General features: G+C 42.9%; 1 protein-coding gene across 3 annotated transcripts in view; it reads left to right on the plus strand.

Moving 5' to 3' along the window:
* Window positions 1-17,236, plus strand: part of RTTN (rotatin) — a 107,789-nt gene that overhangs the window by 81,635 nt on the left and 8,918 nt on the right. For all 3 annotated transcript variants that reach the window (XM_081205516.1, XM_081205517.1, XM_081205515.1), the window contains exons 41-44: window positions 3,306-3,411; window positions 11,744-11,841; window positions 13,014-13,094; window positions 13,543-13,669. In XM_081205516.1, coding sequence (XP_081061642.1) covers window positions 3,306-3,411; window positions 11,744-11,841; window positions 13,014-13,094; window positions 13,543-13,669 — 412 coding nt within the window. The remainder of the gene's footprint in view (window positions 1-3,305; window positions 3,412-11,743; window positions 11,842-13,013; window positions 13,095-13,542; window positions 13,670-17,236) is intronic.

The following is a 17,236-nucleotide window of genomic DNA, read 5'->3' on the forward strand; positions in this document are numbered from 1 at the left end:
TGGCAGGGCAAAAAGCCCCGTATAAAATTTAAAATACTAACAGATGCAAAAGAAAGAGGGGGTTTTGCCCTGCCGGACTTAAGGTTATACTATGAGGCTGCATCCTTCTGCTGGATGAAAGACTGGTTTTTACTAGAAAACACTGATGTCCTAGATCTGGAAGGGTTCAATAATGCTTTTGGTTGGCATGCATACTTGTGGTACGACAAGGTGAGGAGTCACAAATTGTTTAAAAACCATATTGTCAGGAAAGCTTTATTTATTGTCTGGACTAAATATAAAGACTTACTTGAAAATAAGACCCCGAGGTGGCTTTCACCAATGGAGGCAAAGGCCCCAAAAAGACTGAATATGGAGGCTGGCTGGGCAAAATACTGCGAGATAATAGAAAAATGCGGAGACAACTGGAGATTGTTGAGTTTAGAAAAAATAAAAAACAAGGTGCGAGATTGGTTACATTATGCCCAAATTCAAGAGGTTTTTAAAAAGGATAAAAAAATTGGTTTCCAGGTGGAAAAATCAAAATTAGAAACAGAATTACTTGAACCAAAGACGAGAGTGCTCTCGAGAATGTATAACTTGCTGCTTAAATGGAATACACAAGACGAGGTAGTTAAATCAGCCATGATAAAATGGGCACAAGACATTGGGTACAACATTATGTTTGAAGACTGGGAAAGGTTATGGACCACCGGCATGAAATTCACGGCATGTAATGCCTTGAAAGAAAACATTATGAAAATGGTATACAGGTGGTACATGACCCCAGTCAAGTTAGCAAAGATGTATCATTTGTCTGATAATAAATGTTGGAAATGTAAAGAGGCTGAAGGAACGTTCTTTCACCTCTGGTGGACATGCCCGAGGGTGAAGGCCTTCTGGGAATTGGTATATAATGAGTTGAAAAAGGTATTTAGGTATACCTTTCACAAGAAACCAGAGGCCTTCCTCTTGGGCATTGTGGGCCAGAGAGTGCCAAAGAAGGATAGAACCTTCTTTTTATATGCAACAACAGCAGCAAGAATCCTTATAGCTAAACACTGGAAGACACAAGAACTACCCACGCTGGAAGAGTGGCATACGCAACTGATTGACTACATGGAATTAGCTGAAATGACTGGCAGAATCCGAGATCTGGGAGAAGAAACAATAGAAGAGGACTGGAAAAAATTTAAGGACTACTTACAAAAACATTATAAATTATATGAATGTTGAAAATTTGCTAAGTTTTGGCGAAATTAGCTTCAGTAATTAAATTTGAGAATGGTGGAAATTAGGGTATAATTATGAAAGAAACAAAGTTTAGAGTAATGTCTTTATTCTAGGACCAATGATGGGGAAAAGTGAATTAACAATAAGTATTCTAAATTTAAATATAATCAGATGAAAAAAAAAAGAAAAACGCATGAAACAAGGTAACAATTTGCTGTTATTTTTATTGTAAAGAATGCAGGGGGTGGAGGATGTGGGGAAGTCCAGTGGATTATGAAAAAATGTATGGAAAATATGAACATATTTCTTCTTTTTTATTTTCTTCTTTTTTCTTTCTGTAAAGCCGCTTTTGTTGAGACACTGTCTATGTTATTGACCCTGGAAAAAAGCAATAAAAAATATTAAAAAAAACAAAAAGCATCTCATTGTAAGAGACAGCAAGAGACAGGAGTAATAAAGGAACAATCAAGAGGCAAGATTATATGCTGATAAGTGCTGAGGTTGTGAGGACCACCCTTGCCTTCTAGTTTTGCCATAGAATCGCTTTCCTTGAGCATCCTTTGTATCTTGGCTGTTGGATGCTAGATGTTTTTAAGGTGTCCTTGGAAAACTTGGGTTTTTTCCCTGCTATGTGACCATGTAAGCTAGAGCAAACACCACTAGTTCTTCAGTTTCTGTGCCTTGGAACTCACATCTGGTGTTAAAGTTCCCCTTAGTATCCAGTTGGCTAGAGAACTGTGGCTAACCTATCTGCTATGACAGGCATAGGCAAACTCGGCCCTCCATATGTTTTGGGACTACAACTCCCATCATCCCTAGCTAACAGGACCAGTGGTCAGGGATGATGGGAGTTGTAGTCCCAAAACATCTGGAGGGCCGCGTTTGCCTATGCCTGTGCTATGACATCTGAGCAGACTTACCCACAGCTCAACTGAGGCAGAGATATCAGAGGTCAAAGGGGGGAATTTGAGGGTGGAATGAAAATATAACCTACCTGACTGGCAGGCTCTTTGACAGCTTGGTAATAACTGTCTCTGTGAAAGAAGTTTCCTGAAAAGGGCAAGTGACACTATTGCAGTGGCTGGATTCACATGCTGCTTTTTAAAAAGGCATGTAATTTCAGAGAAACCAGTTAGAGTAGCAAAATCAAAGCAGGAACTGATGTAAGAGCCAGGTATATTGAACAAAGGAGACCAAAGAGGGCCTGAGGTTCACATCTAGAGAAGGAGAACAATAGTTTGAAATCATCTACATTGAAGATTTGATAAGTGTCATGACAAAAAGATAACTCATCATCACTTTTCCACTTACTGGTTATCAGCAGGAATAAAAAGGATGGCCACTTAAAATAGGAGGAACCTGTCAATCCAATCACTTCTGTAGAAGTATTGGGTTAATTTGCAGATATTGCCAAGGGGCAAACTAGATGCGGCAGCTGAAGGGCCACATGTTAGAATGTTAATGAACTCCTATAAAGAGAGAGGGTACTAAAGGCAAGAAGGAGTACTTCAGCCATTTCCTCCAGACCATTTTTCTCTTGGTGCGGACTGTAAGATGGGGAGTATCCCTTGCCAAGAGAGAAGCTGCTGTGGATACGCTCCAGGGGGGAAGTGTGGGGCAGGGAAGGATTCAGTGACACCCTCCTGCCCAGCCAGTGGATTGGAAGAAGGCCATCAAATTGTGCCTGATTCCAGACAACACTGAGGACTCTGCTATACAGCTGCAAATAAAACATTTTAAGTGTGTTTCAACTGTGACACTAGATGGCGATGGTGAGCATTATGGAAAATTCAGTGTATTTTTAAAACCTTTTTTTTAAAAAAAAGCATTTTCAGAATGTTTTTTTATATGTGTGTAGATTCCACCTGAGGCATTTTGGGTTTTTTGGGGGGAGGGTTCCTGTGCTGCTAAGTTTCATTGAGACTTAAATTTTATTATGTTGTACTGAATGCATTTTATGTGTGATGAAGGACAGTCTAGAAAACAGGTAAGTAAATATGTAAATGGAATTTGCAGACATTTAACGTGCAATTTCCTGCAGGATATGTTCTCTAAATTTTCTATGTGGTAATCAATGTTGCTTTTTTTGGTAGAGCTATGAAGGAAAATCCTCTCAGGATGTGCTGAAGCGAGTTGCTGCCAGTGCTTTGCTTCCCCTTTTGGCTGTCAGTAAAAGTGCCCAGAAATGTGCTTTGGAAGGTGAGCTGCCTTGCTATAACACACACTGAGGTTGTCCTTACTGTGTAGGGAATGCCAAAACAGCCTTACACATCTTATTTAAAACAAGTGTTCCCAGGTCTACTTTCGGTGACATGCAAAACCAAGAGCAGGATCGCAGTCAACATTAGAATTTGCTGGTTATGGGCATTACTAGAGAAATGGCACCACAACAGTTGGCTTTCATTTTGTCATGCATTTATAGGTACCATTAAACAGACATATCTGCTCAAGAGTTTGCAGGGCAGCAGTTGAAGAAGGAGCAAAAAGGGTTTTCTTGTGTGTTTCTTTGTGGCTGATTAGCTGTTTTCCCTGTGTAAAGGTCAGAGGGGGCAGGGTTTCTGTTGAGGCAGGGGATTAGCTGTGGGAGGAGCTTATCAGAGTTTGCAGGGCAGCAGTTGAAGAAGGAGCAAAAAGGGTTTTCTTGTGTGTTTCTTTGTGGCTGATTAGCTGTTTTCCCTGTGTAAAGGTCAGAGGGGGCAGGGTTTCTGTTGAGGCAGGGGATTAGCTGTGGGAGGAGCTTATCAGAGTTTGCAGGGCAGCAGTTGAAGAAGGAGCAAAAAGGGTTTTCTTGTGTGTTTCTTTGTGGCTGATTAGCTGTTTTCCCTGTGTAAAGGTCAGAGGGGGCAGGGTTTCTGTTGAGGCAGGGGATTAGCTGTGGGAGGAGCTTATCAGAGTTTGCAGGGCAGCGGCGCGCGACTAGCGGCGCGCGCAGTTATACCCATCTTTTAGATTTAGGGGAGCTAGTCTCAAACGTTTGTTGGGGGAGACCTAGGTTTTTTTTTTTGTGGGGGAAGTTATTTGTCCTGTCTTCAAGCTTTTTATGATGGAGGACCTCTGTAGGCACCCCCAACGACACGATCTTAAGATGGAAGGGGAGGGAACAGCTGCAGTCGCCTGCGATTCCTGCGCAATGTTTGCCATCTTGCCAAAGGTTGCAGGCAGCTTTACGTGCAGCAATTGCATGTTGATTGCCCTTTTAAAAGACAAAGTCCAGCAACTGGAGGAACGTGTAGCTACGCTCCAAAGAATTAGAGAGCTGGAGCTCTTCTTGGAAGCAACAGAGCACACCGTCCCCACCAAGGAGGAGACAGGGGACTCCCCTGAGAAGGAGGATAGTTCACCAACAAAGGAGCCAGATATATGGAGAAACGTGACTCAAAGAAGTAGGAGGCCCAGGGTTCACTCTGATTGTTTAGAAATACACAATCGCTTTGAGGTCCTCTCCCCTAGCATGGAAGATGAAGAGCAGACTCCATTTGAGGATCTCTCCCTCATTACAGTCGATCAGGTATATGAAGACGAGCAGCAAAGTCAGTCCTCAGGGAATGTGCAGGCGACCTTGGAACGGACAGCTCACGGAAGAACCCCGACCAAACCCAAGAGGAGGCGTGTAGTGGTGATAGGGGATTCCCTACTGAGGGGAACAGAAGCAGTGATCTGTGGGCCTGACAAGATGTCTCGGGAAGTGTGCTGTCTCCCCGGGGCTAAGATCCAAGATGTAACTGAACGACTGCAAGGAATCATAAAACCCACTGACAAATACCCCTTCCTCTTGGTTCATGTGGGAACCAATGACACTGCAAGCAATAGCCTCCAGAAGATCAAAAGAGACTACGAGGCTCTCGGCAGGAAATTGAAGCAACTAAATGCACAAATTGTCATCTCATCTGTCCTCCCAGTTGAACGACGTGGCCCAGGGAGAGAGGGGAAAATAGTGGAAGTGAACAGCTGGCTTCGCAAATGGTGTAAACAGGAACGGTTTGGATTCTTAGATCACGGACTGCAGTTTCTTGAAGATGGACTTCTGGCAAGTGATGGGCTGCACCTCACAACGGTTGGGAGAAATGTTTTTGCCAAAAATCTCAGAAACCTCATCAGGAGGGCTTTAAACTGACTAATGTGGGGGAGGGAGACAGTGCTCCTGAAGGTAGGAGTCTATCAATTAATGAAGATGATCATCCAAATGTCATAGACCAAATGGAGCATACAGCACGCGGACCTAGTGGTGGGAGGAAAAAATCCTTAAATAAGAGACACGGGGGAATGATTAATGGACTTCAATGTCTGTACACTAATGCACAAAGCATGGGAAATAAACAAGATGAGCTTGAGCTCTTGGTACAGCAAACTAAATATGACATAATAGGCATCACTGAAACCTGGTGGGATAAGTCCCACGATTGGAATGTAATAATGGGGGGATACAATCTATTTCAGAGAAACAGACCAGACAAGAAAGGAGGAGGAGTGGCGTTATATGTCAGGGATGTGTATACCTGTGATGAGATCCAAGATTTAGAACCTCAAAGCCAAAGTGAGAGCATTTGGGTCAAAATTAAGGGAGAGAAGAATAACAGAGACCTCATTGTGGGAGTTTACTATAGATCCCCAAGCCAAACGGAGGACATAGATGATGCCTTCCTGGAACAGATGGCCAAGCATGCAAAAGGAAGGGAGATAGTAGTAATGGGGGACTTCAATTACCCGGATATTTGTTGGACGTCAAACTCAGCCAAGAGCATAAGGTCAAACAGATTCCTCACTGGCCTTGCAGACAACTTCATTGTCCAGAAAGTGGGAGAAGCAACAAGAGGAACAGCCGTTTTAGATCTGGTCCTAACCAATGTTGATGACTTGGTTAGTGGGGTAGATGTGGAAGGATCATTAGGCGCGAGTGATCATGCTATTCTGAAGTTTACTATACAGCGGAAAGGAGCAGCCAAGCATACTAGGACTCAATTTCTTGACTTTAAGAAAGCCGACTTCATAAAACTTAGGGAAGTGCTGGGTGAGATCCCATGGACAGCAATACTAAAAGGAAAGGGAGTTCATGATGGCTGGGAGTTTGTTAAGAGGGAGATAGTAAAAGCACAACGTCAGGCAATACCATTGAGACGGAAACATGGAAGGTGCCTAAAGAAGCCAGGGTGGCTATCTAAAGAACTTTTAACTAAATTAAGATTAAAAAAGGATGTGTACAAAAAATGGAAAAGGGGGGAAACCACCAAAGAGGAATTCAAACAAATAGCCAGCACGTGTAGACACAAAGTCAGAAAAGCTAAAGCACAGAATGAACTCAGGCTTGCTAGAGAGGTTAAAAGCAACAAAAAAGGCTTTTATGGGTATGTTCGTAGCAAAAGGAAGAACAAAGAAACAGTGGGGTCACTCAGAGGAGAAGATGGTGAAATGCAAACAGGGGACACAGAAAGGGCTGAACTCCTCAATGCCTTCTTTGCCTCAGTCTTCTCCGATAAAGAAAACAATGCCCGACCTGAAGAATTTGGAGCAAATGATTCAGCAAAGGAAACACAGCCCAGAATAACTAAGGAGATAGTACAAGAATATTTGGCTAGTTTAGATGTATTCAAGTCTCCAGGGCCAGATGAACTGCATCCAAGAGTATTAAAAGAACTGGCAGATGTGATCTCAGAACCACTGGCAGTCATCTTTGAGAATTCCTGGAGAACAGGCGAAGTCCCAGCAGACTGGAGGAGGGCAAATGTTGTCCCTATTTTCAAAAAGGGGAAAAGAGAGGACCCAAATAATTACCGCCCAGTCAGTCTGACATCAATAGCAGGGAAGATTCTGGAGCAGATCATTAAGCAAACAGTCTGTGAGCACCTAGAAAGGAATGCTGTGATCACCAATAGTCAGCATGGATTTCTGAAAAATAAGTCATGTCAGACTAACCTGATCTCGTTTTTTGACAGAATTACAAGCCTGGTAGATGAAGGGAACGCAGTGGATGTAGCCTACCTTGATTTCAGCAAGGCATTTGACAAGGTGCCCCATGATATTCTTGTAAAGAAGCTGGTAAAATGCGGTCTTGACTATGCTACCACTCAGTGGATTTGTAACTGGCTGACTGACCGAACCCAAAGGGTGCTCATCAATGGTTCCTCTTCATCCTGGAGAAGAGTGACTAGTGGGGTGCCACAGGGTTCTGTCTTGGGCCCGGTCTTATTCAACATCTTTATCAACGACTTGGATGATGGACTCAAGGGCATCCTGATCAAATTTGCAGATGACACCAAACTGGGAGGGGTGGCTAACACCCCAGAGGACAGGATCACACTTCAAAACGACCTTGACAGATTAGAGAACTGGGCAAAAACAAACAAGATGAATTTTAACAGGGAGAAATGTAAAGTATTACACTTGGGCAAAAAAAATGAGAGGCACAAATACAAGATGGGTGACACCTGGCTTGAGAGCAGTACATGTGAAAAGGATCTAGGAGTCTTGGTTGACCACAAACTTGACATGAGCCAACAGTGTGACGCGGCAGCTAAAAAAGCCAATGCAATTCTGGGCTGCATCAATAGGAGTATAGCATCTAGATCAAGGGAAGTAATAGTGCCACTGTATTCTGCTCTGGTGAGACCACATCTGGAGTACTGTGTCCAGTTCTGGGCACCACAATTCAAGAAGGACACTGACAAACTGGAACGTGTCCAGAGGAGGGCAACCAAAATGGTCAAAGGCCTGGAAACGATGCCTTATGAGGAACGGCTAAGGGAGCTGGGCATGTTTAGCCTGGAGAAGAGGAGGTTAAGGGGTGATATGATAGCCATGTTCAAATATATAAAAGGATGTCACATAGAGGAGGGAGAAAGGTTGTTTTCTGCTGCTCCAGAGAAGCGGACACGGAGCAATGGCTCCAAACTACAAGAAAGAAGATTCCACCTAAACATTAGGAAGAACTTCCTGACAGTAAGAGCTGTTCGACAGTGGAATTTGCTGCCAAGGAGTGTGGTGGAGTCTCCTTCTTTGGAAGTCTTTAAGCAGAGGCTTGACAACCATATGTCAGGAGTGCTCTGATGGTGTTTCCTGCTTGGCAGGGGGTTGGACTCGATGGCCCTCGTGGTCTCTTCCAACTCTATGATTCTATGATTCTATGATTCTATGATTCTAAGTGGTTCTGGTTCAATGACGGGTATTTTTAGAAGTTCTGAATTAATGCACGTTGGTGTCTTTTGTGTTTCTGTATGTCTAAAACGTATCCATATTTGTAATTCTAAGTGTTCATTATCTTCTCCTGGCCCTGAATAACCTGTTTATAGACACACCATAGCCAAGCAGTGCATTTTGAATGCCCTTGAATCTATGAGAGCCTCGGAGTAAATCCCTTGTGGAGAACCTTGCATTTAGACAGTACAGTCTAGGTGGGAAAACACAAGGTTGATGTCGGCATGTATTTTAGCACTCTGTTTACTTCAGAAACTTGGAGAACCATTTTAAAGGTCTCCCGTGGCACCAATGTTAAGGTTCAGGCAGGAAGATCTAGTATTTATTGATGCCTGAGCAACCTGAGAGGGTTGCCATTCCTCTTGCTTGCAAGTGAGCAAATAAGAACAAAATAAAAGCAGTTATTGGTATTCTTTGTGGGTTGGTTCCAAACTTGTGCCTCTGCAGATGGATGGGTTCCTTCACTTCACAGAGAGAACCAGGACCCAGCAGAGCTCCCCAATGGAGGAAAGGGGGGGGGGTGGAAGATGGTTTTCACTGATCCCCTGTACCACCTCCCCATGTCCTGGAGGGTCTCCCCACCTGCCAAAGGAGCTTTACAGGAGGCTGCATTGAGGAATTGGTAAAAAAAAATATTACACACTGCGACTATCTCCTCACTCCACTGTGTATGAAACCTAACACTGAGCAGCGTACCTGCTGATAATTAGAATCATAGAATCATAGAGTTGGAATAGACCACAAGGGCCATCGAGTCCAACCCCCTGCCAAGCAGGAAACACCATCAGAGCACTCCTGACATATGGTTGTCAAGCCTCTGCTTAAAGACCTCCAAAGAAGGAGACTCCACCACACTCCTTGGCAGCAAATTCCACTGTCAAACAGCTCTTACTGTCAGGAATTTCTTCCTAATGTTTAGGTGGAATCTTCTTTCTTGTAGTTTGGATCCATTGCTCTGTGTCTGCTTCTCTGGAGCAGCCGAAAACAACCTTTCTCCCTCCTCTATGTGACATCCTTTTATATATTTGAACATGGCTATCATATCACCCCTTAACCTCCTCTTCTCCAGGCTAAACATGCCCAGCTCCCTTAGCCGTTCCTCATAAGGCATCGTTTCCAGGCCTTTGACCATTTTGGTTGCCCTCCTCTGGACACGTTCCAGTTTGTCAGTGTCCTTCTTGAACTGTGGTGCCCAGAACTGGACACAATACTCCAGGTGAGGTCTGACCAGAGCAGAATACAGTGGCACTATTACTTCCCTTGATCTAGATGCTATACTCCTATTGGTGCAGCCCAGAATTGCATTGGCTTTTTTAGCTGCCGCATCACACTGTTGGCTCATGTCAAGTTTGTGGTCAACCAAGACTCCTAGATCCTTTTCACATGTACTGCTCTCAAGCCAGATGTCCCCCATCTTGTATTTGTGCCTCTCATTTTTTTGGCCCAAGTGCAATACTTTACATTTCTCCATGTTAAAGTTCATCTTGTTTGTTTTGGCCCAGTTCTCTAATCTGTCAAGGTCGTTTTGAAGTGTGATTCTGTCCTCTGGGGTGTTAGCCACCCCTCCCAGTTCGGTGTCATCTGCAAATTTGATCAGGATTCCCTTGAGTCCATCATCCAAGTCGTTGATAAAGATGTTGAATAAGACCGGGCCCAAGACAGAACCCTGTGGCACCCCACTAGTAATGATCTTGTCATTTTTGTATGGTTAAATATTTGATAAGGATAGCATGTTTAAGGAACAGCCAGCAAAATGTTACATAGTGTCTCTAAAAAGAAAAATCATACGGAACAATAACATCCATATTTACAGAACCAAAGCAATTTACTTAATAATCCTTTTCCAGATGTGTGGTAAAAAAACAACAAGTCCCAAAACTTGCATGTCAGGGCTGAAGATGTGAATGGTTTGAGCCTGAGTTGCATAGGTTCTCATCCTACCATTGTGTCCTGGTCAGTTGAATCCGTGGAAAAGAAATAATTGTACATTGAAGACACACTCTTTAAACTATGAGCTAATTGTAAAATGGTGAGACATATTAACTGCCGGTTGAAATCCTCCCAAAGTAACAGGGTTTATCCAGCAAGCTAGCCATACCTTTCTCTGAGATGCTATAAGCTGTTAGGGGCTATAGCAAACAGTTTTCCGCTGGACAGTCTACAGTTCCTGCTGGCCCCTGAGCATGCTCATTCCTCATTGGTCTAGTTTCCTTTTGTGGACTAGGGAGGGGCTCCCCATTTTTATTTGTTTTTTTAACTCTCTCTCCCACCCATCTGCAAATGCCAGGATGCCCTGAGAATGATGATGCCTCCCTAGAGTCTGCTATTAGGGGGACTGATTGCTTAGTTAAATTCAAATGTAGTAACTTCAAATGTTAATTAGGCTTTGGGTACTTAAGCTTGTCATTTTGCATGCAGTATGTCACCTGAACACATTTTGTTGTTGTTGTTGTTCTAGAAATAATATAATGCACTTCCATCAATATAAAATAAAATAGAAAATGTGACTCGTTGGTTACTGATAGAATGTCTGATACTTCCACATTGTGCAAGTACAGTGGTACCTCGGGTTACAAACTTAATTCATTCCGGAGGTCCGTTCTTAACCTGAAATTGTTCTTAACCTGAGGCACGCTTTCGCTAATGGGTGCTCCCGCTGCTGCCGTGCTGCCGGCGCACAGTTTCTGTTCTCATCCTGATGCAAAGTTTGTAACCTAAGGCAGTGTTTCCCAACCGGTGTTCCCCGGCACACGAGTGTGCCGTGAGACACCGGCTGGTGTGCCGCGAGATGCCTGGAGGGAGGCGGGCGAGGCGGGCGGCGAGAGGCGGGGCGGGGGCGGCGAGGAGAGGCCGCGCCTCCTGTTGCTGCCTGGCGCTCCTCCTCACAGCCGGCAGCGCTGCCTGGGCACCTCCGCGCGACTCTGCCTCGCTGGGTTTGGTCTCCCAGCAGAGACGGGTCACACGCGCACCTCCCTCCCTCCCTCAGCCTGCGCGGAGGGAGAGCCAGAGAGAGGCATCGCTCCTGCGCTCCGAGGCGGATTGAGCGCAGCTGAGAGGAGCTGCCGAGGGAAAAAACTTGCACTTTTGTGCGTCCCTCCCGGCGTGACGCTGCGCGCTGACGTCACGGGGCGGGGCTTTAATGGTGGTGTGCCGCGAGATTTTTTTTTAGTACACAGGTGTGCCGTTGCCCAAAAACGTTTGGGAAACACTGACCTAAGGTACTGCTTCTGGGTTAACAGAGTTTGTAACCCAAAGTGTTTGTAATCCAAGGTGTTTGTAATCCGAGTAACCACTGTATTTTAGTGTAGGCAGGTTTGTTGATAGAGTGCATTGTTCATTACAGGCAACCTAATAGAAACCTGCTTGGAACAGATAAAGCACATTCATGCACAACTGAACCTAGACTCCTTGAGGCCTGGAAAAGCAGTCCCTAGGAAAAAGGTAATTAAAAAAGAAAATTAGCAAAATTGATATTAAAAGTTTGGAGTTTCTCCTACTGATGTTGCAGAGCACAGTCCAGTGCATGTCTACACACAAGTAAACCCCACTGTGGTAATTGGGGTTTACTCCTGAGTAAATGTGTTTGGGGCTTAAGAAAGAGTGTGTGGCATAGTGGTTAGTGTGTTGGTCTGGGATCAGAGAATCTTGAGTTCAAATCTACACTCGGCCATGAAGCTTATTTGGGGACTACATATCTTTAGGTTCCAAGAGAAAACATCCGTCTTCGCCCAGGCCTTTGGTTAATTAAACAATCTGTGGCCTTTTAAACTGGTGTGGGGGAGTTATTGTTTTTGTTTGTTATGTCTTTTCATGGTTTTATATTGTAAACTAGTCTTTGATCCTTGGATGATGGGTGGTATAGAAATTTAATAAATACAATAGTGCCTTCGTACAATGAAGGTACTTTATTCAAGCTTCTGCCATTGTTTAACGCCACCATTTTCCTCTCAGTTTCCTTCATGTCCATTTTACTCAAAATTCTATTAATGTTTTATGCTTTATCCTTTTCATTGTCTCTCCCTTTTAGCTCCCACCCCATTGCCACTTTTGTTAAACAACCTGTCTTCACTTTTTCTCCCCCACCCCACCCTGATCTCATGCAAATCCAAGATTGTGATGTGGCACTACAAATCCCCCAGTGTGGTCTGCTTGATAACATTCTTACATTTTTATTACATGTAAAGAGAAGAGCAAGAGCAGACTTTTGTTGAGCCCTTTTGAAAGTTGCTGTTTGTCCTTTCCCCTACCCAGTTTATCACCTTACTTTCGTTCCTTTCCATTGCGCTTTTGAGAGCAAACCCTTTTATTGCCATCCAGTGAATTTGCTGTGTTTGAAAACGTAGCTTCCATTATGGATTCCATATTGTATCGCTCTTCCTTTATGTTCAGTAGAGCTGAAATGCTTCTTCTGCGTTAGATGAGCTTATTGAAATTCAATAATCTTTTCCACAGACAGTTAGAATGCCAGCATCTTAGAAAGCAAGGTGGTCAGGTGCAATTCCAGTGTGGTAAAATAAGTCCAGAAGCAAAAGGTGCTATATATGTCATATAAAGCAGTTTCTGGTTAGATATTGATGCTAAATCACTTTCTTTATTTCTTTTTGTTCTACTAGGATGATAATAACCTCAGCAAAGAAATAAAGCTTGCCATGCAGCTCCTAAGAAATTGCTTCTTTCGAAATGAACACTGCAAAGTAAGAGACGTGGGGGCACATGCAACATTCAGCTGAAAATGTTGGTGGAGGCACCTCTTCCAAGCACTAGCAGAAGCTTCTGGAACAATCTTCCTTCTGTCTTTACATCCAGGGGATTCCATTTTCTGGAATTTCAACGAATTCCAAGATGTATGGTGGGGGGTGATTCTCTTTACTAAATGTAAGTTGCAGTGTGGGCCTTCCCTCCCCCAGTAGATCTGAACTTACACTTTCTGTTGTATTTGAGTGTGGTAAGCTCAAAATGGCCTCTATCAAATATGCAGTTGCCGATTTCCTTAGCCACAAGATGAAACATTATTGTATGCCTTTAAGTACCATATCTCACTGCTTCTATTCAGTAGTTGTGAGGGTTTTAACTTTTACTCACAATTTCTCTTATGAAAGTAGCTTTTCAGTATTACTCTTTCCTCTTCTCTCTGTCCGGCAGGCAGCAGCCCTTGGAACTCATCTTATCTCTGTTTTGCACGCTCTGTGGCCGTGGCTTTTAATGGATGACTCACTGATGCAAACAGCTCTGCATTTGCTCTGTGTCTACACGGCAAACTATCCTTTAGGTGGGTGACGAGTCAGACTTTTGTTTACTTCTTTATTTGTATATAAATATGTGTTCTGCCCTTCTAGTGCTTGTACGCTATGCAGGGCAGCTCAAAATAAAACCAAAATGAAACCAAAAATGCCACAGAGGCAAGAGCTGCAGATAAAACATCACAGTTAAACGAAACCTCAAGTCCTCTGCAAGGAAAAGCCTTCTGGTAATAAAAATGTCTTCATCAGCATGTAAAAGACAGAGATGGGAGCCCCCATGCCTCCCAGGGCAAAGGGCACATGTTGTTGGTGTGGCCACCGGGTATATTTTGTATAATTAATATTTTGTCACCAGAAAATATTAATCCAAGCAAAAGCTAAGTGTTTGGGGGGGGGATTACAAAAGTAACTACAGTTAACATTTGTTTTGTGCATTATCCTTTACTGTCCCTGTGCTATGCAAGTGAAAGTCTCTTCAAATTCCCTACTAAACATGACTTGAAAACTCATATAACATGCACACCTACTTCCTTAAGGGAATAGGTAGATATTGTAGAGCGGAATCAACTAACCCTGTGTGCTAACAGAACCCAGTGCAAAGGCTCCCACTAGTGCAACAGGCCCTCCCCTTCTCCCCACCCCCCACTGCTTTGGAGGGTTGGGAGAACCCTACAATAGCATGCAGGGAGATTGTTTCATCAGCTAACTTTTGGTCAACTAACTTTGCTCAGAGTAGACCCATTGAAATTTATGGACCAAATGATCATTAATTTCAGTAGGTCTACTATGTGTAAAAGTTAGTTGAATATGGCCCTGTGTTTGTATACAATATGGCTACCCTTTGATATCATTTATTCTTTCTTTCTACCCATTTTCTCCTCTCATAGCAGTTATTATTTATTTATTTTAGGAGTAAGCACAAAATAGATATAAGCACAGTGTGTCTACACAGCATCCATAGGTACATTCTGTTAACAACCAAATTTTCTGTCAATCAGCAATACCTTTCATAAGACTTTTTGGAGATGTGCACTGACTGAACCTGTATGGAGAGCCAAATAATTTTTGCTAAATTAAATACCTGTATCTAGCATGGCTAGGTTTTACATTACAGGAAATAAAGAGTACCGTGAGTAGGCATCTGCATAGCTTCAGAATAGGAGGAAACCCAGGCTATGAAAGTTTCAGACATCTATTGTTTTGAGGAGAAGGATAGTGAACTTCATTGCATATAGCAGCATTGACTTTCTAATGTGGGTGATGACTTCATGTGCTCAGTGAATCTACAGTATGTGAATACATGAGGAACTCTTATCTCCTGTGGTTCAGTTTTCCACATTAACCTATAATTAGTATCTATGAGGTTAATGCTTATATTTCTATTTATGACTACTTTTGTATGAATATATCTAAATTGAAAGCGTGATTGGGAAGAGTAGAAAATTTTATTTTGATCTGTTGTCATAGAAGATGAATGCATTTTTGTTTAAAAACAGCCTTGCCTTTTATATATTAAATAAACCATGCTATCATAACAATTCAGCAATGTGGTATACAGCATACAAAATACAGTAACATCAATTGAAATCTTAAGACACACAACCTTCCATTTCTGTTGTGAATAGATTCTGAAGACTGGTTTCTATGCACATCATTACAGAAGTAGCTTTAATTTCCTGGTAGTCTTATAAAACATTAAGTCAATTTAAATTATCTTTCTAGACATTGCAATGAAGAGCTGTGCATGTCCAAGGTTCTGCACGCCTGAGGTGGGCTTTAGACTTATGTTCTCAAACAACAGCCTTCAGTTTTTCAAACTAAACTAAGAAGACACTCAAACACAGACTGTAATGCAGCAGAGCATATTCAAAGAAAATACTTCAATTCAACTGGGCAGGCCATTACCTTAAGCATGCTTGCAATAGCATTTAGGGTCATGGCCATGGCTAGGAGCCCATGTCTGCAAACCAATTTTTATTCATACATTAAGCCAAATTACGTTCCTCAAGGCATATTCTGGGACCTTTCCTGTGCAAAAGTGCACCAGTGTAAAACTATTACTGCTAGAGATGTCTCTGAATTTTATAACTCCTTGGCAACTCAAAATGCTCACCTCAAATATGAGATGAGAATTGTAACCCTCATGTTCTTTTCTGGCTTGGATTTTAATCTGATTCAGAAAAGAACTTCACTCCAGCTCTATCTTACCTGTCAGGGAACTGCCATCGGCTCAGAGGTGAGAGATAGAGGGGGAGTTGTGTTACAGGGAGCCTCCGAAAATCTTGCAAAGCAGTTCCTCTTCAGGCGAGGAGGAAAGCCCAGCTTCCAGTGGAGAAGAGGTGCAAGGACCAGAGGATGTTAGAGAGAGTCTTAACACCGCGCCTGAGCAAGCCAGAGAGGAGGGAAGCACACCCCTGCCATCCCCAATCATGCGCAGTAGTTTGAAGTGCAGGGAGGGGCGGAAAAGGCTTGGCGTGACGAAACTTTTATGTTGGGGGAGGTACAAAAACAGACCACTCCTAGATTCTGCTAGCGATTGAGCCAGACATGAACTTTGGGGCTCTTCACTGTAAATAGTTTGCACCAAAATAAAGCCTGTAAAACACAGGTCGGAGTCCTGCCTGGTTACTCTCAAGCAACCGCAACAGCATCTGACATTACCTATTTATAAGTCCCCAACTACCCACCAGTTTACTGGTTGTGGGAAGGAGAGATCTGTTCTCTGTGTGTTGTTTTCCCCCTCACACCCTTTTAGGGCTTGATACTACTGTGGTAGGAATCCAAGCATCAGGAGCAATTATGTAATGTAGTTTTCTCAGTTCTCCTGAAATCCAGAGGTACACCAGGGGTCAATTTGGCTGGGAATAACTTGAGAGGCTTTCAGGTTTCAAGGAAGGGGATGCAGAAACTGCTTTGCTTATTCTGAACTGATTTGAGGAGTACTGTGGGGGCAGTTACCAGTTAAAAAGAAAATCTCTTACAAAGCACAGAAGGACCCTTGTGTGGGCAGGAAACCACTAATAGTGAGTTTCAGCATCCTAAATTGTTTGGGTTATAATTAAACAATGTTCATGCTCAAACAGTGCAAAACTTAAGTGGGTGTGATCTCTTTAAGAAGTCTTATTATGTTTTCAATTTATTTGTTGCCTCTCACTGAAGCCTCAAGTGGCTCATCTTTGCAGCTCTTTATTTAGCAGGCTTTACGTGATTAGATTTCCAAGATTTGATGGTGGAAAATTATTAATGCATTTATGCCAAGAGTTTTATGAAGATAAATTATATTTGCCACTAATAAAATTTGTAGATTGCGTTTGTATATGCTTTATCCAAAATGCACTTAAGATTGGATTGGGCCAACTTTCCACCTAGTCCAAATTCTGTTTTCGGCAGTGGCAGTGCAGAGGTGTCTCAGGACCGCATGAAGACATCATCCACCCACCCCAGTTTGTCCCCAGCACCTGACAACTGTCTCTGGACATTGAGAACATTTAGCTGCCCCATCTAAAAGCATCTGGGATATCTATTCTCTAATGTCTAATCCCATTACTAAATATTTTGGCAGTAAATTGTATAGTTACAATTATACAATTGTAAAA

The sequence above is a fragment of the Podarcis bocagei genome (assembly GCF_964188305.1).
Source record: "Podarcis bocagei genome assembly, chromosome: 8".
Lineage (NCBI taxonomy): Eukaryota > Metazoa > Chordata > Lepidosauria > Squamata > Lacertidae > Podarcis > Podarcis bocagei.